Raw genomic sequence first — 24559 nt, 5'->3', positions numbered from 1 at the left:
CTGTCCTTTTGTGACAAAAACAAATACAAGGACAGTGGCCACTAGGGGAGCAGTGGGTGGCAACTGCATAGCAGAAGGGCGCAAAACTACTTTCGGCCAGTCATGTTTTTTCAGTGATAGGGAACCATTTCTGGAATAATTTACCAATCGAAATAAAAACACAAACTGAACTGAAAACATTTAATATAATGGTGAAATACTGGCTGAAAGAAAACCAAAAATTTAACCACTGAGTCAGTTGTGTTGTAGTAATGTATTGTCTGTGGATGCATGGCTGTTTGTATATGGTTGCCAAGGTTATGGTTAGGGTATAGGTGAGTGAGCGTGAGTGTCCGGGTGTTTGGGGTTTGTGTTGTTACGTGATATGCTGTTCTGTGTAATGCGGTCACGACTCTGTGAAATGTTGATGCAATATATTAGTATACAACGTATTAGCTGCATGACTGTGTAACTCACACTATGTAGTTCTTTTAAAAAAAATTATATTTGGATTAACTTTTTAGAAAGGCCTGACCAAGGATTGGGGTTGCAAATTAGCCAATTGGCTAGAAACCTTTTATGCAACACATTTACTCACATTGTTATGGCTTGACTATGATAATTGTATTTAATAATGTGCACTGCATTGTCCTTGATAAATAAATTAATAATAATAAAAATAAATAAGCCCAAAATGTAAGAAGAAGTAGTAAGCAAAGTGCAAGTCTGACAACTGCATTGACCTCAGGAGATACAACATTGCTAGCAGTGTGTGGGTCTGTCTGAGATATTTATAGTAAACATTGACACACATAAAGCTCAAAAGGACCATAATCACAAAAAAAAAAAAATCTATCCTTTCTCACACACACACACACACACACACACACACACACACACACACACACACACACACACACACACACACACACACTAATCTTAACAAGTTAATTCGGTGCAAATACAGCAACTAGTGCACTGGATACAATTAACCAACTGATCCAGCTATAGCAGGGTCTCACCACTACAGCCCCGCTGCACTCCCAATCAACTCCAATCCAACAGGCTTTAACAAAAACAGACTATTAGTTCGCCATTATGCAGTCAGCTAACTGACTCCCTTATTTAATCAAGTTCAGCACAGACAGCCATTCCTATTGCTAATAACAAGGTTTATGAGTGCAGACCGATACATGTGAAGTGTTACAAGTGCAGCATGTTGTACCTAGTTATCTGGCTAGGACCAAATTTAACACTAGGGGGTGACTGTGAGGAGAGAGGGCAGGAATGCATGGTAAAGAGAGAAGACGTCTGCCCTAACCTTTAAGTGTCTGTCCTATTTGAATCTCCTATTTGAAAATACCAGGATGTTTTTTCTGCATTTGACCAACATCAGGACAATACAAAGATGAAGTTAGATAAGTAAGAAACAATTCACACTACAACATATATTTATGGAGCCGACCTCCGTTTTGTGTCTTGGTTTGGCATCCTCATGATGCTCATTTTCTCACTAACCCCTGTAAAATAACAGCTGTGACTTGGGTTTGAGGATTGTGCAGAATACAGAGTATGGCCTAGCTCTGTGTCAATTAGGCCCGATGACTGAGAAGAGCAGACACTTATTCTAACTAGGGCATCTGTACTTCTTGTATCTTTAAGTGTCAGCTCAGAGGGCAGTCACTTAGCAAGATTTAAGATGATATTTTAAGGGCTACCACTGTGTGCATGCACTAGCAAGCATGAGTCAAAGTGAAAGGAAGAGGCCATCCATCCACAGAGGGTCACCCTTCACAATAAGTAGCCGACTCCCGAATTTTACATGCCAGCACTGCCATTGTGCACCCTTTGCTGTTCAAACACGCACTGCTCTCAATGCAGGTCTCTTTTGTGTTAAATAAAATATTTGTACTTGAATCTATTCAGAAGTAGTCAAGGTACTGGGAAGGTGACTTGTGTAGCTATCACATAGGCTACTGGCAGTTCTGACTTTTAACATAAACATTTGTTGATTTGATAGAAAACATCAGTAGAACATTACTGGAATTTCTTTTTTTTTTTTTAGAAAAGCTTTTGCAAACAAATGATAATTCTAGTTTATTAAAACATGGACTTTATTTTTGTAGACAACAAAGCAACAGTGAAGTCCGACAGGGAAAGTGACAAGCATTCAGATGATCAAAGAGGTTGTAAAAAAAAAAAAAAGAAAAGCCAACAGTTTAGCCAGATTATCTAAACCACCTAATGTGAAAGTAAAACCAAAAGTGGCCACACCAGTAAGGTCAGCAACAATCCCTTATTGTACAGGAAAACAGAGTACAAAAGTAATATATGTTGCCTGCTTCCCAGATCTCAGAAATTACTACTGCATACAAAGTCATCACCAATAGAAACAATGGCCAAACCTATGGAAATAAGATCCATGTTGTTATAAATTTAAATAATGCTTTAAAAAAACATATAGGTGTCTCCTCATTCACAAATCTAAACTGATCACTAACCATGACTTATTTAACAGTATTTGATTGTTTCTTTGAACAAGACTATTCTCCCAATAACCAAAAACATGGACTTGAAAGCAGGACAGGTGGCCTCTAAAGGAGTGACAATTTTGCAGATGCGGTATGATTCATCTACCCCAGAGGAATTAAATGTGTTTTGCATATTGAACAGTTCTATATTTCTTTTATGCACTTCACATGATGTGTCACATACAAAATCCCGAACCTTCTTCTTTGAGGCTGTTTTTTTGGAATCAGAGACAGCACAGCATTTCAGACACCAGGCAGAGAAGTGAAGCTGAACTGTGCAAAACAAGCACGCCGGATGATGCCATTCATTAATGGGAACATCGGTGCAAACTGAAGAGTGGAGCTGAGAGGAGGTCCCTTAGGATGTGAAGAGAGCCAGACAGAGACAGAGAGTGAGGTGAGGAAAGAGAAGGCATGAGGTGGAAGGGAATACAGCAAGACCTTTACAACTGCCTCATTATTGAAGGGAGAGCAGGGCCAATGCCTGCACAAAAAGGAACACACACAGACACACACACACACACCATAGTCAACCTGCAGCCTTCAGGATATGATGAAGCAAGGATGTTTTTGTTCCTGGTCTGATTTCTACCTCCTGTTCAGTGTGAGGCAGGTGTCTGTGGCATAAATCTCCATTGGAATGGTAGAGGCCAGGCAGATGGGCTTTCTCCCACCCAAAAAGAAAACATAAGGAAGAGGATCAACTTTAACCCACTCATATAAGGATAATTTTCATAAAATAACAAAATATTCTAAAACTGTGGGTTAAAATGCTGGGGTTTTCTGGTAAGTCAAAATAATAGAAATTGTTTGAAATGGAGAACCAGTAAATAAGTAGAAAAATGCATCATACACAGATCTCAAAAATATATCGAACCATGGAGGAGAGCGGAGATTGTACAGGGAGTTGTATACAGTACGCAACGTGCCAAATGCACAGTGCACCCTCTGTAACAAATGTTTCACCAACGTAAAAGAAAACAAAAAACAGTTTTCACCATTTGCCTTGTTAAATTTATTATCAGTTTAAAAAAAATGGGGAAGAGGCCATTCTGTCAGATTATTATTATGAGATTATAAGTATTTGCTTATTTGGTGGACACAAGGAAATATAGACAATACTCCACAGCTGTTGCTATCAGAGATGGACTGGATTTTCGTCAGTATCCTTCAGTTGCTGTATTTCATCCAATTGTGGCCGTCCACATTTATAAGTCAACTCAGCTCTGTAACGCCAATCAATGTGACAATCAGTGACTGCCAGGCTGTGAGACTGAAAGGACAAAGAGCAAGTGATGACAAAGAAATAAAAAATAAAGTTAATGCTGTTCATGAAAGCAGCTGTACTTAAAAACATGACACTAGCTAATTTCATGTATGAAGAGAGAAAAAAAAAAAAAAAGAGAGAAAAAAAAAAAAAAAAAAAAAAAAAAAAAAAAAAAAAAAAAAGCTAATGTTCTTGAGAGTAAAATTGTCTTCGTGTAAAACTGCAACCTAGTGGGCACACTAGTTTTATTTATATTTTAGCGATACTTTTTCAACACTTCAAAGTACAATAGTTTTAATAGAAAAGGTTGGCTAAAATGAAACCATTTGGTGACATAACTGGCTTATTAATCCCAATGTCAGCCATTTCATGTTCAGTTTACTTTCCCAGTTTAACTGCTCTTGGCTTCTATTCAGACTGCACCTGCAAGTTTGAAGACGCTCTGCTGTTGATAAGATTTTATCTCAACAGTTTGCTTCAATAACCCCATATTAAAAAGGGTTTTGGAAGTGTGCATCTATACCTTCTGGACGATTCGCTGCAAATCAACACAAAAATGATGCACTCAAATGGGTCTTCTTTTTTTAAAATCAGACCCAGACTTAAACTCAGATTTTATGCAGTCAAATGTCATATTTTCAGTTGTACATCAATTAAAGTGTAACATTTTGGCTGGCAATTCTCACATTTAAAACACTTAACAGATAATACCCTCAAAAATATGTCTGCTACACAACAATAGTACACAATGGGCAGTGATACACAGGGCACATTGTGGATACTTTTTTTTAGATCTGTTGTATCTCTTAGAAACTTTTTTAAATTAAATGTTAAAAGTTAGTTTAAAGGTCCAATATGTAATATTTGTACTGTAATAAATCCAAAAATGACACCAATGCCTCATCAGATATTAAGGAAACATGTTAAACTGAAATACTATCTTTTCTGACAACAATGCTAATTTCAGTATTTTTTCTTTTTGAAATTTACATTCCGTGACGGAATTTATGTTTTGATCTGTGTGTTGTTATCAACGGCCCAGTTTGACAGCCAGGCCGGGTTGCCAGATATACCTGTAAAAACGTAAACCCAGCACGCTACAGCTGTAACGTTAGTACAGCCATGAAAGCAGCACACAAACGAACAGGATCAATGGAGATAGATTCTACCCGACCTAAAAAAGAAAACAGCATGTTTCTAACAGTTGGCGTGACCAGAGACATAACAACCCCTGGTAAATAATGGAGATGTATTTGAAAGATGGAGACAGCTTAGAGCCCAAAAGGGGCCAGAGTTGGCTTATTTTCTCCTGAACAGGTAAGCATTAGCTTCAGGCTAATTTATCACAGCTACTAGGGACGGGCATTTTTGTCATTTCAACATTTGTGTTCTCACATTGAATTATATAGCTAGAGTACCCGAGTTGGTTACTTCGCAAAAACAATTGAGACACAGCCAGTAAAGTGATCCCGACTGGTCCTGGCTAACCGCCATGCTAACCCTGCTACCTGTTAACGTTACGGAAGAAGACAGGCCGCGCCGGCTGTTTACAGCGTAGTAGCCTCGTCAGCGGCTGGACCCGACAACGGTGAGTTATTTTAAGCCACGAGGGGGCTGTAAATCGGAAAGAGAGGACTGTGAGTTTGCAGTGTGTTTTTTAAGCGATTTAGTGTGGGTGGCTGGTGACGTTATTTGGAGAGGAACAGTGAGGTTGTTGTGTTTTTAGCGGTTCATACTGTAATTTTAAGCCGAAAAGTGTGTCTGTCAGTTGGTTACAGAGCTCGGCGTGCGTACCGGGCTTTTATGACTGTCAATATAGCCAGCATCTACCGTTAGCTACTCCGCTGTGCTGTGGAGTAATGTCTGGCTATGTGAGACTAGCATCTACCGTTAGCTACTCGCGCTGTGCTGTGGAGTAATGTCTGGCTATGTGAGAAAAGTGTCTGCAACGTTGTTGTGAATGCTGCGGTCTCAGCCTGGCAACCCCCGTGAACTTCGAGTCTGGGCAGGAGGGGGCGGGGGAAACGACTCTCCAGTATTTTGAATTGGTAGTGCAGTAACTATTTTAACCGCTAGCTGCCAGTATTACACACAATATTACATATTGCACCTTTAATGGTTGAATAAACATAAAAAATCTGTAGGCTTTCAAATTTCGAAACCTACTATGTGTACTTTATTACCGAGGGTACTATGTAAAAAAGCTAAACAAAATTGATATTCCAAATAGGGCTGTGCTCGATTGAAGAAATTCTTAGTCGACTAACACTCATTTAATTGTATCGACTAATCGATTAGTTGATTTAATCGACAGATCTGTAAATCTGAGTTTCTCCGCAAAGAGTCATGCAAAAGCACCACTTTAATTCTCGTGTTTTCCAGAGATGTGCTCGTACGCTTCTTGGAAATAAGTCATTCAGCATGAAAAAAAGCATAAAACATGACTAATCAACTAAAGAAATCTAAGTTGACTAAGACCAAAACGACCGATTAGTCGACTAATCGACAAACCGGGGATTTCCACTGGATGCGTAACTGCTGCGGACCGGCTCCGCTGCGTGTCTGCTGCGTGCTCCGCCGTCCGTCAATACCCACCGGGTCCGGATTTGTTGCGGAACGGCTGCGGCCGTAACTGACAGCTGTAGTCACGAGGACCCACAAGTTCTCGCGAATTCAGGTAGAATAGAACCATTAAACCAACAACAGTTAGTTTCCATCCAGAGGAGTAGAGGGGAAACGACTCTGAGCTGTGTTTTCAAGGTGTAGTTCAGGGAAATATGATCCGCCGTGAGCACGGTGTATTTTATTTTGAAAATTAACCGGATATTTATTTTGTTTCTGTGCTCGACTTCCTGTCCCGCACTATCTGCCTGTGTGCTGAATTGCTGCGGAGCTCTCCGTCGTCCGTCAAAAATAGAAGCTCTGCGTATCTGCAGACGTTCCGCAGTCAGTGGAAATACACAGATTGACTTTAATGGAAACCTAATGACTCCGTCGACGTTCCGGAGACGTTCCGCAGACGTTCCGCATCCAGTGGAAATTGCCGGTAAGAGGGAGAAGCCCTAATTCCAAATCTTTGATTTCTGTGAATAATTTCCCATTCAGCAAAGTGAAGGCACTTTCAACTACAGACATGCTTGCACGATAAAAAACTCCATTAAGGTAGCAGAGACTACACTGGTTTTGATGGGTGGTGGTGTGTTGCAACACTAATGAGAGGTATACAGTAGGAGCCCAGCCACATTTTCTGCTCTAAACCAAGGAAACCTGCACAGAAATACCAAGATGGGCTCGGTTCTCAAATGACTGCTGTATGACATATTTAAATCTTAATTCTTATTAAAAATACATTTTTGCAAAGCGCTATGAAGCAAGTCAGAAGAAATAAATTAATAGAACACTTTTGAGGAAATGGGCAAACTGAGGACCAGAAATTGTGTCAATAATAAAGAAGACTTCTTGAACAGGCGATTGATTAGGCAAACCCTACAATCAATGTTAGGGGTGTCACGATTCTCCAAATCCTCGATTCGATTACATTTTCGATTCTAAGGTCACAGTTCGATTAGATAGACTAGACGTTTATGCGTTTTAATAGAATATCTGACCTTAGTTCGCAATGTACCACACTATATTGTCAAATTTTAAAACATTTATTAACAACCTGATGTAACAATAACTTATATCTAAAACCTGCCATCTAGTTTCTCTTTTGTAACTGCAGTCTTCTTCACAGAAGATGACTTTAAAGTTCACAACAAAACAAACAAAAAAAACAATAAAACAGCCATGTCCATAGTCTTCTCTGAACAATGAAGTGTCTTAAACTATTTCTTAACAGTTGAGCATATACTAGGGATGGGCATGATTACTCGACGATCGATAATTGATTAAGAATTTCGTCGATCACGTTAATTTGTTATCGATTAAACTAATGCTGGTTGCGTTGTGTAGTGTGAGTTAGAGCTGAAGATCTTTGCCCGAACCCGACGGGACCCGACGGGACTCGACAGGACTCGATGGGTTCGGGCTTAATTTCTATTATTTTTCACGGGCTCGGGCCGGGCTCGGGCTTGCGCTTGGGGCTGCATGGTATATGCGGTCAGGTGATGTGTTTCGATTAGTGTGAAAATGGATCCTGAGGAGGTGAAACGGAGGCTGGTCTCTGGAGGACTTAATTAATTTCTATGTTCCAACTTCCAAGTGGCCTATAGCCTCCGTTATTCATGAATAAATGATGTTAAAAAATGTATAAATGACTAATTTTCTACGAAAGACAACGGAGCTGTGTGCGTGCGGCGCAGTCTCTTTTTTCTTTCTCTCCCTTTTCCGCCGAGTGGTGCGTGCGCCCGCTCGCGGTGCGAAGCGCGTGTCCGACACTCTAATGACTGCTGATAGACGGCCTTTACAGTCGGGCCGTAAATGGGTTCGGGCTTTTAAAAAGCTGTCAAAATGTACGGGTCGGGCTCGGGCCTTTTCGGGCCGTACTTTTAAGGCCCGATTACAGCTCTAGTGTGAGTCTTGAAGCAATTAAATGAATTTCACAGTGTGGCAGCAATTAAACATTTTACCACCTGGGGGCAAAATTTGACTCCATACTCAGTTACCTGGCTGCGAGTTTCCGTTTCGATTTCAAAAGTAATCATGAAGAGGACACGGCGAAGTGTGGCGTGGGACCATTTTGATAAAAAAAAAAAACAGACTTACTTCACTGCAAACACGGAGATGCTGTGTATAAGTACAACACGGCCACAACTCAAATGATGTAGCCTACCACTAAACAAAGTGCACCCAACCCTGGTTAATGTCGGTGGCGGCCGCGGTGCATCCTGCTCTCAGTCTCAACCTAGCATAAACTCAGCGTTAGCACGGAGGAGCTGCGATGCACAACGAGCAGAGAAAATTACCCAAGGGACCTGCAAGTTCATTGAGATGGACATTGGAACCAGCATATCACATTTCGTCACGACATACCATCACCAGACTGGTAGAAACTCACTACGAAGAACGCTGGTTAAGTTATTATTTAATATGATTCTTTTTATTTATTATTTTGGAACAAACGAGGGTCTCTGTTTAAGAACACCAGCTCGCAGCTGCAGGTTCTGCTGCTTCAGAGCACCGCACTGCATAGATCTATAATCTATATCTATAACCTCCAGTTTAACTGCCACAAGTTGTTGTTCTTTTAATTAAGATCTCATCGAGGAAAAACATGCTGTATTTTTGTATTTTCATTGCATTTTTAATTTATAAAAAGTAAATAATGAATTTTAATATAAAAATATTAATGATTAATCGATAGTCGATCGTTAATTCTCCCAACGATCAACTAAGAAAATGTAATCGAATGCCCATCCCTAGCATATACCACACAGATTAACTGCAATGTTAGTTGTGCTGCCAGTGGAAGAATATGGTACACGCACATAGCAGAGCTTGCAAACTGTGGCTTTTTTTTCCTCGCAGCACTTCAACACGTGTGTTGACGAACTGACCGAAAAGCCGGTTAAAGTGATGGTTCGGAGTAATTCACCCTAGGGTCCTTTGCACCATGACCTCGAGCCAAACAGCTGGCTTCTGTTCTCTGCTGTTGTTGTTGCTGCTGTAAGATGAGTGCTTAGGGCCGTCTACAAATTACAACACCGAAAAGAGATGCAACACAAATATTTATTAATTTAAATTTTTTTTTTAAAGTAAGTGCTGTAGTATAACTAGCAGGAGACAAGTAATAATTGAGGTAAGTTTGGAGACATTACCTTATTTAATCATTGAATTAATAAATATTTTTGTTGTAACTCTTTTCGTAATTATGTAGGCGTAGCCCTAAGCACTCGTCTAACTGCAGGTAGCAGCAGCAGCAACAGAGAGCTGAAGAGAGCAGGCAAGTGTTCATAAACTTCTGGTGTACTTACAAACTTTCCAATCCATCGTTTTATGAGAGCATAACCTATTTGTACTACTTGTAGACTTTTGGTATCATTTCGGGCATTATTAGTGGGGTAACTTACAAGATACAAACGTGGGTCCATTAGCCCCTGCGCTAAGCTATTCAGCTGATAACGCTACTCTAGCTAACTCTCCCAGTGTTAGACCCAGGTGAAAAAAGCTTCTGGGAGGGCGTTTGGCTCGAGGTCATGGTGCAAAGGACCCTAGGGTGAATTACTCCGAACCATCACTTTAATTAACCCGAGTAGTGTCACTGAACCAGGAGAATGAACCGACTCACTCCTGGTTTTTTTTGCCGTCAGCGTTTGGCTCAAGCTGAGTGTGATCGGTGTATATGATCCGTTGTGTGTGTAGCTGGTCTTCTTCTGCTACTGTGTGTGTAGTAATCTAGCTCATTAAGCGCAAGTGGTGGTAGAATCAATTAAGAAATAGACTACCTTGAGCAGACTACACGTGTGTTTTTTTGCTATTTTTTTTTTTTCTGATTGGCAAGCCGACCGGACGTGACATGGGGGCGTGGAAGCATCGACGATTCAATTTTTTTAATTCGAAATTCAACATTGTGGCTTAATTTCGGTCAATTTCGATTTTAAAATCGAAATCGTGACACCCTTAAATCAATAGAATTTTTTGGTCTCCGTTTATTTAAATTGACCTTTTTGTGAGCCTGTATGAAGGTACTGTGGCTTGACTCATTACACAGTGAGTGATGATATATTATGACATACAGTACCAGTTTTAACTTTGGACTTTCTTCTTCTAAAGTAGACAGTGAATTAGTCAGTCAATTGCCCCGTCAAAAGAAAGAGTATTGTAAAACACAAGCATAACATTTCAACAGACAAAGACTGGACCTGCAACAAAGGCGCCCATGGCAACTAGCAAAGGACTTCCTACTGACACACACAAGTTTGCTAAAATTACAAATCAGTAACCAGTAAGCCAACTTCTGTCAAAGTCAAACTGTGGTAAAGAAACCACATATCAAGAGGAGCAGTAGGACAAACCTATTGCAGGTACAGTAACTTCAACTAGCTTTACTCTTGCTAGCTTTATTCAAGCTTTCCTTCGTATTAAGAGGTTTTATTCCAAGATTTCCTCAGACAATCCCTCCCTCTTACCACAAGACGACAACCACTGTGTCAGTTGTAAACACAAGGGCAAAGGGGTCATTACCCCTTCATGCCTTTTGTAATTTCCTGTGTTGCACACTACACTGAGGCTAATTCACAAGTGAGTTTCATGCAGTCTTCCTCAAGAGAGTAAGTACTTTTATACCCTGAGATACTGTGGTAGTCTAACCACCCAGCTGTCCCTTCTCCGCTAGTCAAAGGTTAACAAGTTCAAGGAAGTTGCCTCACGTCACAACCAAAAAGCCTTGCATTCCAGTCACATACACACAAAAAACCTCCACATTTGACCACTGAGTAAACACCCCAGAAAAATATTCAAAGCCATTTAATCCCAGGAGAAAGAGGCAATAGAGAGAAGGAAGGATAGAAAAGCAGAATAAAAGAGCACACTTTAAATTCAGACCTACTGACAGTTTGGGCTGGCAGCTTTCCCACATGCTCCTGACGCACGCAATCCAAACTCCTCACCCAGCTCCTCCCCCACCTCCTCCTCCACTGAGCCCTCCCCTTCCGCCCACAGCAAGGACCGCCTGACTTCCTGTTTACCTCTGACCCTTAGTTATCCCCCGCCCTTATCTGGCAGGCCTCCAAACAGACAGGCTGATGAGGCCGGATGCAACCAGTCAGAACACTTGACATAGCGAGCAAGCCAGAGAGGGAGGAGTGGGTGGGAAAGAAAGAAAGAAAGAAAGAAAGAAAGAAAGAAAGAAAGAAAGAAAGAAAGAAAAAAAGAAAGAAAGAAAGAAAGAATAGTGTATGTATGTTGGGGGAGGTGATCAGGGAAAGTGTGTGAATGAGACAGCCTATCACCATGTGGCCACAGAAGCAGCAGGTTTCCCAAGGATGTTTGTTTATGTGCAAAATGTGTGCGTGTGTGTGTTGGTACATGTGGGTGGTGGGGTGAAGGCTGGGGTGATGTATGGTGTCAAGTTTCAGAGCTGATTATGGCATTGCCTGCCCAGTCTGGCCAGCTGGTTGGCTAGAAGTTATATAAACCTCAGAGAGGTCAGGAAGCAACAAAGCTTGCATATTACACAAAAACGCACCGGCCCTACTTGCAAGAGCACACATATATCCTAATTTGCATACTCGCGATACAGTTGAGAGGCCAAGGCAGGGTATAGAGGGTTGAGCAGCAATACCCAGTAAGATAATAAATCTAAACCAGCAATGCAGGCAGGCTGAGAAGAGGCACCATTATATTTGAAGCCTCGGGTCGGATACAAAAATTACAAACCGCAGAGTGTAAAAGCAGGGCAAAAAATTGCCGAGCCAATCATTTAGAATACGTGTGTCATGACAAGGGAAAAGGGGTACAAATTTACCAGAACAGATTAAAATGCAGCAATGCTGAAATAACATATGAAACACCTGGCTCTAAAAGGGAAAGCAAGGCTGAATGGCAACATAGAACAACTGAAAAATCAGTGTGTTTACATGAATTTCAAAAAAACTGATTATATTTCGGGTTAAGGCAATACCCTGGTTTCTCAAACGCCATGTAAACACCTTACCCTGGTTAAAATCAGAGTTCTCACAACCCGGTTAACATACCTAGATAACTCATTTAGTACAGCGCTGAAATGCCGTCCATGTTCTCCCCGCTTTTCAAACATGGATGTATAAGACCAAGTTGTCTAAGAGGTTATCATTTTGAAAAAGGTCAAAACCTTATTCTGACCAGTTGTACGTTGGCAGAGTGCCACCTACCGTGCCGGAGTTAAAGACGCAGAGTTCTCACCGTAGCCTACATAAGTGGCCTGATGTTTATACTTGTGCGCTGGTGTGTGTGTCGAGCCGGCATGTTTGTGTGTGTGTGTGGGGAGTGGGTGATAGAGCGAGGCAGAAGTGAGAGTGACAGCGATTAGCTTTGGAGCGAGTACCGACTCTAGAGTCATAGTGAGAGAAACAAAGTGTCTCCCATGCGTTTTCTGACAAAGGTGGGAAATCTGTAGCAGGAAAAGTTAACCCTCTCCTTGATTTTACGTTGTTTATGGAGAAGGAGAACCAGGAAATGAGTCGGGGGAAATGCAATGCTACCACGCCATGGCCAGGCGAGGTGCGCGTCAGGCTACGCGTAGGGTCTGGCGTAGACGCAGAGGGGTCTGCGGGGCTAAGCCGTCGATTTTACGCACAACTATAAAATGGCCTTTAGAGTTACTCCCGACATTCTTTCTATACTTCCCTGCTCATGTATACGGGGAGAACTGGCATAACCCAGTTATTCACTTACCCGGGGTAAGACCATACCCCGTTTACTGCTATGCATGTACACGCACGAGTGTTAATTTTTCCAGTTCTAGTCTGTTTTTAATATGTTTACATATATATTTATCTGCAGCATCAAATCACCCAACACATTTAAAATATGCCAATCTAATTTTTATTATGGAAGGAGGTAATAAAGAAATGTAACTGTAGACCAGCTGCACTGATTTCAGTGTAACCAGGTTATTGAAGTTCATTTAAAAATGATCTTCAATAACTAAACTTGCTAAACTTGATTTCTCAGACGTCAGTCTGAAATTCCTGACTAAACACAGCATAAAGACTGACTGCTGACTCACATGAGTACACGTAAACATTACAAAGTGGCATCCAGTAGGGCTGAACGATTTTGGAAAATAATCTAATTGTGATTTTTTCCACCAATATTGCGAAAAAAATAAAATGTGATTTTTTTTAAGCTCATTATCTGCTGTATTATTTAACAAAGACAAAAAAAATTTATTGCATGACTAACACAACATTAGATGGATTAATCAAACTCTTTACTGTTATTATATTGATTAAATTAGGTGATGCATGAACTACTTTAATCACAGTGACTGATTTGCTGAACGTCCAGCCTTGTAATACAATGACATGTAATAATTACCATGACAACATAAAGCACTGACAAATAAGCCTGGTGTAAACATTAATATTAAAGTCAGTAAGAAATCACACTAAAGCGCAGATTGCAGAAAAGCACTTTTTAAACACCGTCTGTGAACTTTACTGGACAGTCTTTAAATATGTGCACAACGGAGTATGGCAGTGACAGTCGCAGTGATCCTACGGCTTGACCACGTCAGTTGTAGCAGCAGAAAATACTCCTTTTTTCAGCTCCGCTGCGGCTCTCCGTTTACATTTTTGGTGTAACGTTAGCTTCGTTATGGCTAAAATATGTGCAGAGGGCATGTTGTACCGCTTGTCCAGTGTATTTATCAAAGCCGTCAGCCCAGGCTTGGTCACGGTACTGAGGTGCATCCTTTCTTTGCGAGATAACTTACTGCTTGAGTAATTTCCACATTCTGTTACTGAAGTATGTTCATACGGAGTTAGGCGGTCAGTGATCCCTGTCGGGTGGTATTCGGCTTACTTGACAGTCGACACCCTGGTGTTAGGCTTTTTAGCCATGCAACTATCGTACATGGCTTTGTGGTGTTTTTCTAAGTGGTGACACAGGTTAGTGGTGGTGCCCCGTGAGGTAGCAACATTAGCAAGGCACGTTTTGCACAATACGTGACAGTTTGCAGAAACTTCCTTTTTTTCGTTTTACTCTTGCGTGTCACGTGACCAGGGTGTAATCGCAGCCTCTGGGATTAGAAAGTCTAATTTTAACATATCGCAATTTAACTGAAAATGTAATGAATCGTTCAGCCCTACCATCCAGCTCAGATGGGTCTCACTAGAGTGCTACCTCCTCAGAGAAAGACCCATGCAGTCCATAAATGTTGCTGAAATTATTCATGGGATAGGCTAGAGTTCTACACACATCTGTTCATTTGAATATAAATCCATTGCAACAGGGCCTACAAGATTATTTTTACTCAATTTAACTTTTGAATGTTGCAACTTGGGAGAACTATTCAATCTTGAACCCTAGCTACTCATCACAGCTGCAGCTGACCATTACAATCAGAAATCCTAATTAGCCGCATTCACTGCAGGGGAGTGAAGAGTGGTTAGCGAGCCCCTGATGCCTTGCCTGTTCAGCAAACACACTATCAGCAGGCTCTTCACACATCAGTGCACATGAATAGCACAGTCAGCCTGTAAGCATCAACACAGGGCTGGATGTTGACACAGACGGGGAGATGCTCATTCGTATAGCTGTGGTTCATGGCCCCATTTTAATCACAGACCTTTGCAGAAGAGCAAAAGGTCTGCCTAACCAGAGCTCATCCATACAGGCCACCAGTATTGTCACTTGCTGCCTGTTAGGGATAGCCGAGGCAGCACTCAACATACGGAGGGGGGTAATGAAAAAGTGTAAATTTTCCACGTGTACAGGTTTCTAGTTTGAGATAATCAGTTTCTGCTGCACTCACCAAAATATTTTAAATTGTTACAACATATGTTGTTTTTGTAATAACATTGCTGAAATCTAAGAAAAAATATGAAAGGAATACATGTTGAAAATGTGTGTCCTTTTTTAAGTGTGCAAACCATGATGAAACGTCTGTTGCTTTTGCTGCTGGTCATGTGTCACTCGTGGGCCAGGAGGGTGTGTGGTTGCTGCTAAGTTACTAGCCAACTGAGGTCCAGGATCCGCCTGAAGCCTGTTACAGCCAGCTAATGCATTCTCCCAACCTCCCCCTCTACTGCTCTTCTCCCTCTCGTGCTCTTCCTCCCTGTCTCTTTCCTGTCCTTTCTTTCCTAAGCTCTCCTTTTTCCATGAGCTACTGCCCTCTCCATCTCCCAAACCCCCTCCCCCTCCCTCAAGTGCTAACCACTCTCCTCCACCACGCTCTTTTCTTCCCGTGCGCTCTCTAACATGTGCACATGCATACACACACAAACAGTCACACAGAAACTGTGGCAGCTACCACAACAGTGTGCAACCTCCCCCACACTCCAGCGAGGCTGTGTGCAAGTGCCTCTAGCTTGCCCTGACCCACATCTTGATATAGCCCTAAGTATGCTTACAGCTAAGTCCTGAAGACACTCCTGCCACTCTTAGCCTAATCAGGCCTGACCTGCTGTCGGGGGAGATAGACAGGCCAGGCTGGACAGACCATTATCATTTTCAGAAGGCTTTCAGATGGCCGTACTGTAGGTTCCACCACTGATTGCAGGTTTCCTACAGGCACATGTTATACCTGGGATAGCTAGTTAAACATTACATGAGTGGCTAGTTTCTGTGCCATGCCACACTAGGACGAACCCAAATGATCTTAATGTCAGCAACGACATTTTCTCCATTAGTGAAGCAGATCTATGTGCAAATGTAACATCTAATTAATTTAAACTCATTAACCTTTACCCTTGTCAAATTCGCCTCATTATCATCATATCTATACTGAGCAGAAATTGGGGTAAAGGACAGGGTGCAAAGACTGTACAGATATAAATTAGACTAGGACAAAAATATTACATTCAGAGGCTTGCTCTGCTACAATGTGGCTAAAATATACTGCCATTTATGTGCTTAAAAACAGATGAATGAATGCTTTGTATTTTTTAAGAACCAAAAAATGAATAGGTTTAACATTGTATTACCTTTTCTTCCTTGTAGTCAACAGGTGGAGGTTTCCTGTGCTCATGTCCCCTCTCCTGGCTGGAATCGACCCAGGAACAGTTGGATTCATCATGTTGGCTGAGGGCAGCCTCCAGCTGGGGCAGGAGGTCCGGAAGGAGGTCAGGAGGTTCCAGGCCCTCCAAGTCTCCATCCTGAGCCTCTGATGGCAGGAGAGTGTCTCCCAATGCTTGGTATCCATTAGTGTTGATGGCCCTGCAGCTCTGAGGCTGCTCAGAGGGCAGCTGGCTGGACATGCTGGGGTAGCAGTTCATAGACGCGCCAAACATCTCAGAAGACTTGCAGTTTCCCTGGGTTTCTCCAGAGCACCGAAGGGCCCGGAAAGGACATTCCTCCGCCTGGCTAACTGGGGTCCTCATAATTGCTGTGGATGGAAACTGACAGACTGTCCCTGAGAGCTCAGGCACTGTAGAAGTGAGGGGTGCCGTGGTGGCGGTGGGCATAGACAACGACTGCTGACTGAGAGTGGGTATTTCTGGCTCTCCGGGGTAGGCAGGGTACTGAGCAGCTTGGTAAGCAGTGGCAGAACTGACTGAGCATGTGGACAGGGAGTGAACCATAGATGAAGAATGCATGGGGAAGGGCAGGTTAGGGTCTTCCAGTCGTCCCCTCGTCAACTGGTAGCTACCCTGCTGCTGCTGTGGTTGCAGGCAAGTCCCACTCAGAGAAGCACTTTGACTATCCAAATAAGACTTACTTGGCATTGCCCTTGAATGGAACCTTGGTCCTTCTACAGTTAGTTGGTGCTGAACCTGCTGTTGAGTATGGTGAACATGCTGTTGGCGCTGAGATTGACCTCCCTGTTGAAAGGAGAAATTGTGACGTTGCTGTTGCTGCAGGGACATAGTCTGTGTATTAATTTGTTGGTGCTGGTTTATCAGCTGTTGCTGATGACTTTGCTGTTGTTGCAGCTGCTGCTGCATTCTGTGCTGCTGCTCCTGTTGTTGATGACACGGGTGGTGCTGTTGCTGCTGTGTTTGTTGTTGTCGGACATGAAGTTGCTGGTTGTGCAGTTGCTGCTGACAAAGCTGTTGTTGCTGTTGAGATAATGGATGGTACATATTCCCATTCTGGTCTTGGTTGCCCCACATTGGACTGCTGCTGTTACAGAACAGCCCATTGGATTGAGGTACTTGGCTCATGGCAGCATTATGGTACTGGCCATGTTGGTCTGCAATCAAGTCACCACCTCCACCACCTGTGCCCCCAGGACCAGAAAATGTCTGCCCCATAGGATTATGTGCCTTAATGCCAATGTAGTGACCTATCTGCTGACTGTAAGCAGGTATGGCTTGTTGGGTAGTAACTGGTGGGATCATGTCTTGGTGCTTCCCTGGGTCTAGAGGTTCCACTTGGAGGGGCTCAAAGTCAGCAGTGAGGTTAAGCTCATCCACGAGTGATGGTGCTGAGGGGAAGCAATCCTCGTCCAGCCCTTCCAAACCTCCAACAAAGAGGTTGGGGTCATTAAAGAAGTCCATGGCAGAACCCGGAGGGTAACTGGAACCTTTCGAACTCCACTGGATCCAAGCTGGTCCCAATGAACCTCACTGTGAGCTACAGCATGGCCATTATATTGTGTCCCTTTCCAAAAACAGAGGGGAAAAAAAAATAATACAACATTAATATGAGAAGATGAAGATGGTGTGTTTTAGGGATGTCACGAGAACCAATACTTTGGTACCAAAATTCTGAAAACGTGCCGGTACTCATTTTTCCACAGTACGTAGGTACCAGGGGATGCAATCCTTCCGGACCTGACAGGGGCAGTATATACGCCTAACGTTAAAAAAAGAACACTATCAGAACAGAACAGAACACTACTGTTTCTATCTGCCGTTGTGTTTATTTTAACGGACCTCTATTACATCAGTAAACTTTAACCAGCCCGGTTCTTTGTAAAAAACAACAACGGCAGAGAGAAACAGACGTAACTAAACATGCTTGCTGTCTGGGAGTTCCGGGTGAACTCATGAAAGACGATACCGTACGCTGGCTGTGTGGTGATGCCAGACTTCAAAAGCAACAGGCTGTGGGGTCCAGAAGACTGACGTTTTTGTTTTTGTAAATCACGCTCTCCTTGCCCCCTCCACTCCACACCATAACATAAAGTTGAAACTAAAAGAAAACAGAAAAGAGTGACATGACGCAGCCCCCCCTCCCCCCCAATTTTAAATAAAAGGAATTAATGTTTAAGTATTATTATTTTTTTGTTCACACACACACACACACACACACACACACACACACACACACACACACACACACACACACACACACACACACACACACACACACACACACACACACACACACACACACACACACACACCAAATTTAGTATTAAGCATTGTGTACTTTTGTTGGTATTGGTACCGAATACTAGATTTTTGGTATTGTGACATCCCTAGTGTTTTTTTAAGTAATGTATGGTCTAGATGAAGATCAGATCAGTTTACATACAAACAAGCTACTCATTAAAATAATCTAGCAGAAACCCCACCACACAAACACAAATTAAATCATTTTCAGGCTGAGATGACAATTTTTGCAATATCCCCCCACGATATCTACTTTTATTATCCATTTCATCATCAGTGATACATGCTTGTAGGCGAGTAGAATTGCATGAATGTCAAAACCCATCTAGTTAAAACTTTCAAAAGGCAGGTTATGGCTAGGTCAGAAGGGTCTGGGAGAAATTTGGTACAGTTAATTACCCATCAGCACTTCCTTTCATGTGTGTAGCAAAGCAGCTGGTGCAAACCAACCGGCAGCCATAAGCAGGTGCCTCTTCCTTCACCCCCTCCCCTTTCACACACTCTCACACACACACACACACACACACACACACACACACACACACACACACACACACACACACACACACACACACACACACACACACAGAGATACAAACGCACCTCAACCCGCCACCCCCAAAACCAATGAAGCGGCCTGCCCTGCTACTGCAGAATGTGTGGGAGGTGCAGACAGCTGATAGAATTTCAACAGCTAGGGACAGAGGCAGATGAGGTTCTTTGGGTGTGTGAGTGTGTTTGCATGTGTGTGTGTGTGTGTTCTGCAACCACAGACCAGCGGAAGATGACAGAAGCTTACTCAGGTCAGTCATTATATGCTGACTTGCTATGCACACAGGCAGGCACACAAAAGCACAAACAAGCACAGCCATTTCTCTAGTGTCTTAGTCTAACTTGTAGAGGTACGTTTTGTTTCATTGGCTAACATATATTTCAAATGACAGACAGCCTCAACTACTGCACGTGTGTTTTGTAATCATAATAGGCCAAACATGGACATCATGCCTATTACTTGGCTAAAATCATAGGTGGCTAAACTTCCTTAAATACTAATACACATCCCAAGGCAACAAACAACCTTAAAGGGATGGTTCAGAGTATTTTCACCCTAGGGCCCTTTGCACCATGACCTCGAGCCAAACACCCCCCCCACCCTAACATTGGTCGAGTTAGCGCTATCAGCCGAATGGCTTAGTGCAGGCACTAATAGATCAAAAGGTGTATCTCGTAAATTACCCCACTAATAATGCCCGGAATGGTACCAAACTTCTACAGTAGTACAAATAGGTTATGTACTCAAAATGAGGCATTGCAAAGTTTGTAAGTACACCAGGAGTTTATATAAATAACACTTGCCTGATGGCTTCTACTCTCTGCTGCTACCGCTGTGTCGATGTCACTTCCGTGATTTGGGAAAAGCCCGTAAAAGTCCTGTCAGAAAGCGATACATAAGGATGTCGTCTAACGACGCCCAGTTCCAGGAATGCACTAATATTTTGTTGGTAGTACCAGTTTGCAACGATTATTAGTTAACACTAAGTTGTAAACACTTTGGAAAGAAAATAATTAAAAACTTTGGATATACCAAAAATGCATTTTCAGCAACACCGGGTAATCGCGCGAGATCCCACACAGAGCACGACATCTATTGCCGGAAGAGACTACCGGTAATGTAGTGAAGAAGGAGAGAAAACAGCAGAAGATAAACAAAATGGCAGAGTTTGAGTTTAGCATCAAACGCGACGATGAGTGGCTCAATTTCGAAGGTCGCCCATACTTATTCGAGCCTGAATACATGGACGAGGAGCTACAACTAATGGAGGAGAATCACAGAGTAGGAGCAGTAGCAGCAGAGAGTAGAGGCCATCAGGCAAGTGTTATTTATATAAACTCCTGGTGTACTTCCAACCTTCCAATGTGTCCTATTTGTACTACTGTAGAAGTTTGGTACCATTCCGGGAATTATTAGTGGGGTAATTTACGAGATACACCTTTGGATCCATTAGCGTCTACACTAAGCTATTCAGCTGATAGCGCTAACTCAACCAATGTTAGACCAAGGGAAAAAAAGCTTCTGGGGGAGGGGGTGGTGGCCCTTTGTTCTTAAAAAAAAAAAAAAAAGTAAAAAAAAAAAAAAAAAAACCAAAAAAAAATTGTGTGTTGGGGGGTGTTTTTTTTTTTATTTAAAGATCTCCCCCCTTTTTTTTTTTTGCGCTTAAAAAAAGGCATGATGTCCATGTTTGGCCTATTATGATTACAAATCACACGTGCAGTAGTTGAGGCTGTCTGTCATTTGAAATATATGTGAAATAAATGTATAGTCTGCGAGCATCTTTAAAAACCACAGTCTCATATTTTACAAACATAAGCAACATGCCTGTCTGTGTTACACTATATTATTATTATTTTAACTGGCAACTTTTCAACATTTAGGCTATGTTGTTACAAGGTGATTTTGACTTGGTGTGTGTGTGTGTGTGTAATGTCACAGCTGACAATAATTTGCAGCACTACGTTTTATTTCCAGCAGTCGGTTCAAAATGTGGGAACGTAATTTAAATTACTAATTACAAAAAAGCAGCCTAAACCAAAGTCTAATCATAAATAAACAGAGGTTGGATAATGCTCGAGCAATACCACTGCATACAGTTTCTTCTATGGCTCACTGTCATGCCACCAGGCACATATATTATCACTCTCCCCACCAACCACTGTCAACAGATCCCAATAAAAAAATCTGTTCACACAGGCATGAAGCCATTCCTGTCAATTTGGGCTTTGCCTCCAACCTCATGGTCACTCCAGTGCTTTGTTTACTATGCTTTTTATTGGGGAATCATGTGATGGTCCTGGCATGTTGTTAATTGTATGGAACATTCCTAATTGGAATGTTGTTTTTTAAGCTTCTTTGGATGCCCATCTTCATAGGCAACATACTGATGACTTGTCTTACACTCCCCCAACAAGCAAAACAGGAGACACACTGAAATAGGCTACTGAAGAATTAAGAGAGGACAATGTGCGGCCACATCTCAGCAATTTAAGTACAATAAGAAACCTTTCCCAGTCATACTCAAGGAATAATTACACCATCTGTAACCCTAGTAAAGAAGTGTTTTCTACGTAGCCTACTTGGGGTTTCTGATGATACGGATACTCATTTTAGATGTGCACTAATCATTTGGGATGACACTGAGTTTGTGCCAAACACCAGACAATGTATGAAGTGTGCTTATGTCCTTTCATTTAATGAACACACAACAAACACGTGATGAAACTTAAACTCATGTGTGTCATTTGAAATGATTTCCAACAGATATCCTCTTGTTGGTGTCTTTCAGTAAGTCAGACACAAATTGAAAGATGAGGCGAAGTAAGAATTCCGTTCAAGGTGGATTTACACCAGCTAACTGGAGGCAAAACTGTATAGGCTAATAAGAAATTAAAAACAAAGACACGTTTATCATCTTTCCCATGTACCATGAATTAATGCAGCATATTCCTGAGCTTGATAACCAAGCCACTGCTAACCTTTAAAACACACCCAATCTTGCCCTAAGCCACAGACCAGTCCCCTAGTCGCCTTCCAGCTGTTTCCTTAATAATAATGACGTTATAGCACAATCCAGGCACGTGCAACTCGTACCTAATATCAACAAGAACTGTCCCGAGGTCGCCATTAAATCATGGAAGTAGATACTTCTACGCACCACAGTCAAACAACATCAAACAAACACCTGATTTGTTGTAGCTAAAACCACACAAAAAAAATTGCGGCAATATTACCCTAAGATTGAAATGCGTCAAATTAGCCACTTTGGGAACAAAGTAGCTAAGTGTTGTTGCGACTGGAGGCGCATTCATTTAGTAGCAGACTATGTAAATGTTTTAATTGGTACAATGGTACTATGCAACACGTTCGTACCGTTTTTTAAAGCTTAAATAAGTTTGATATGGAGTCTTGCTTTCATTAAACAGACACCGGGTTTACCTCTTAAGTCTCAGCAGCATCCTCTTCAGCCCAGCAATGGCTTCAGCTCCGAGCGGTGTTTGATAAACCAGCGAGGCGGCAATGTGTTGCGCTACTTAAAAATATGACAACTGCTCGCCAAGTTGAAGCAAAATTAATGCACGTGGGACATTTTCAATTTTGGTAGCCGCGGGCTGTAGATTTGGTCACACGTGCTCCTAGCCAAACCTCCACTTTGGATACGACAGGGTAAAAGGGTGTCGTGACCACAGTGAGAAAGAGGAGGGGGGAGGAGGCCGGAGAGATGGATGGAGAGTTCGACAGTGGTATCCATGATAATACAACACTTGTTTGTTATACTCGACCGACTTTAGTGTATTTTTTTTATTTAGAACAAAACTGCCGACATGTTGGCACTGCTAGTGCTAACAGTTACCGGGTCTAACGTTATAGGCTAAGTGCGGTGCTGACCGAGGCTGGTCGCTGTCAGTTCAGGACCACCATAACCAAGAACCACGGAGGACTACTTTGGAGCCACGCGCATTTTCTCGACAAACTGTAAGAAAGTACGATGACATATGTTATTTTATATGCAAACTTGTGGGAAACTAATGCGGACAAGTTTGGCAAGTCAACGGTCTTATTTCTACCGGGAAGATACACACTCAGCAGTGCTGTGTGTGTCATCAGACAGCTGAGGCGAGCCTCACTAACCGACTGTCAGCAATTTGACAGCTCTTTGCCTGAATGAAACAGAACCGCGCGAGTCCGAAACATCTCTCAAAAAAAAACCATTTCTTACCTGAAACGAACACCAAAATGCAACTCAAGACGTCAATGTAGAGCGAGTGTTATCGGCGAAGTTGTGACTGTGTTGTTTGTTAGTTGTACTCCTGCTGGCGACCACGGCACAGCGGCTCTACCGCTGCTGCTGACGTGACTGTGATAACACTGTATTTGCATATTAGTGACCTCCTCTCGGATTGGACCAGCGACATTTTGCAACAATTTTGCCTTTCAGCGTAAAATGAAAAACCGGTTCCCTCAGTGGGAGTGCTTTTGGTAGGCTGCCGACGCCAACCAGTTCCGGAAAACGGCTGATTAAATCATGGTTTCATGTTTAAAGTCAATATTGACAAGAGTGCATAAGATGGCCGCGTACAAGCCAGAGCCAATCCGGAGAGGTTTTACATTCGCACATGCACCGGAGTCTCTCCTTAATGCAAACATGACATGGGTGGAAGACCTGCTCTCCACTGTGGGTACATATCGACCTCTGGTGGCTGACTGGGCAACATATCTGCCCTAAATTAAGTTGTTCCAATTTGGAATACGGTATAATTATCTTTCGTCCTCAATAGTGTGTTCATGTTGATTTTATGCAATTCGTGACATGTTTAATCTTCAAGGGCACACAAGTATAATAGAAAAATACTTTGTCCTGATTAAAATTTTGCAAGGACTCCCCGATAGGTCAAATCAATATTTATAATAAAAAAATATTTGTAAAAATTACTTACAGAATATGGTCTATAGTATCCTTCAACAATGTATTACAGACTGGAGTATGGGTGGACATGATTCTATGTGACAAGTTACAACTACAATTATACAACTGTTTAATTGTGAAACTTCCCATGTAGACCATATAATAATGTACCTTCAACATATTAATTACTTTTTGTTTCCCTTGTCCCTTCCCCTGCCATGAACATAGCAGGTCTGAGTCAATTGCAGAGGAGCAATATCCAATTTGGAAACATGAAATAAAAACTATTTAATTCCAGAAAGGTCTGAATATAATCTATGCTCTGCATCAGGTATTTAAAATAAAGTAAAACCATTTATGGCAATCCACAAGTGTGATAACAAAAACTCCAATTATGAA

General features: G+C 42.0%; 1 protein-coding gene across 11 annotated transcripts in view; it reads right to left on the bottom strand.

Moving 5' to 3' along the window:
* Positions 1 to 23607, bottom strand: part of chd9 (chromodomain helicase DNA binding protein 9) — an 88796-nt gene extending 65189 nt beyond the window's left edge. For 6 of the 11 annotated variants that reach the window (XM_039795318.1, XM_039795320.1, XM_039795325.1 and 3 more), the window contains exons 1-2: positions 23474 to 23607; positions 16347 to 17964 (exon numbers count right to left, since the gene is read on the bottom strand). In XM_039795318.1, coding sequence (XP_039651252.1) covers positions 16347 to 17861 — 1515 coding nt within the window. In that variant the 5' untranslated portion in view covers positions 17862 to 17964; positions 23474 to 23607. Of the gene's footprint in view, positions 1 to 3034; positions 3097 to 11262; positions 11367 to 16346; positions 17965 to 22692; positions 23134 to 23473 lie in introns of those variants that run through there. The other 5 variants (XM_039795319.1, XM_039795330.1, XM_039795328.1 and 2 more) reach the window with 5 other exon arrangements.
* Between the last annotated feature and the right edge of the window lie 952 nt (positions 23608 to 24559).

This window comes from Perca fluviatilis, chromosome 3 (genome assembly GCF_010015445.1).
Source record: "Perca fluviatilis chromosome 3, GENO_Pfluv_1.0, whole genome shotgun sequence".
Taxonomy (NCBI): Eukaryota; Metazoa; Chordata; class Actinopteri; order Perciformes; family Percidae; genus Perca; species Perca fluviatilis.
This window is presented reverse-complemented; position numbering and strand designations above follow the sequence as displayed.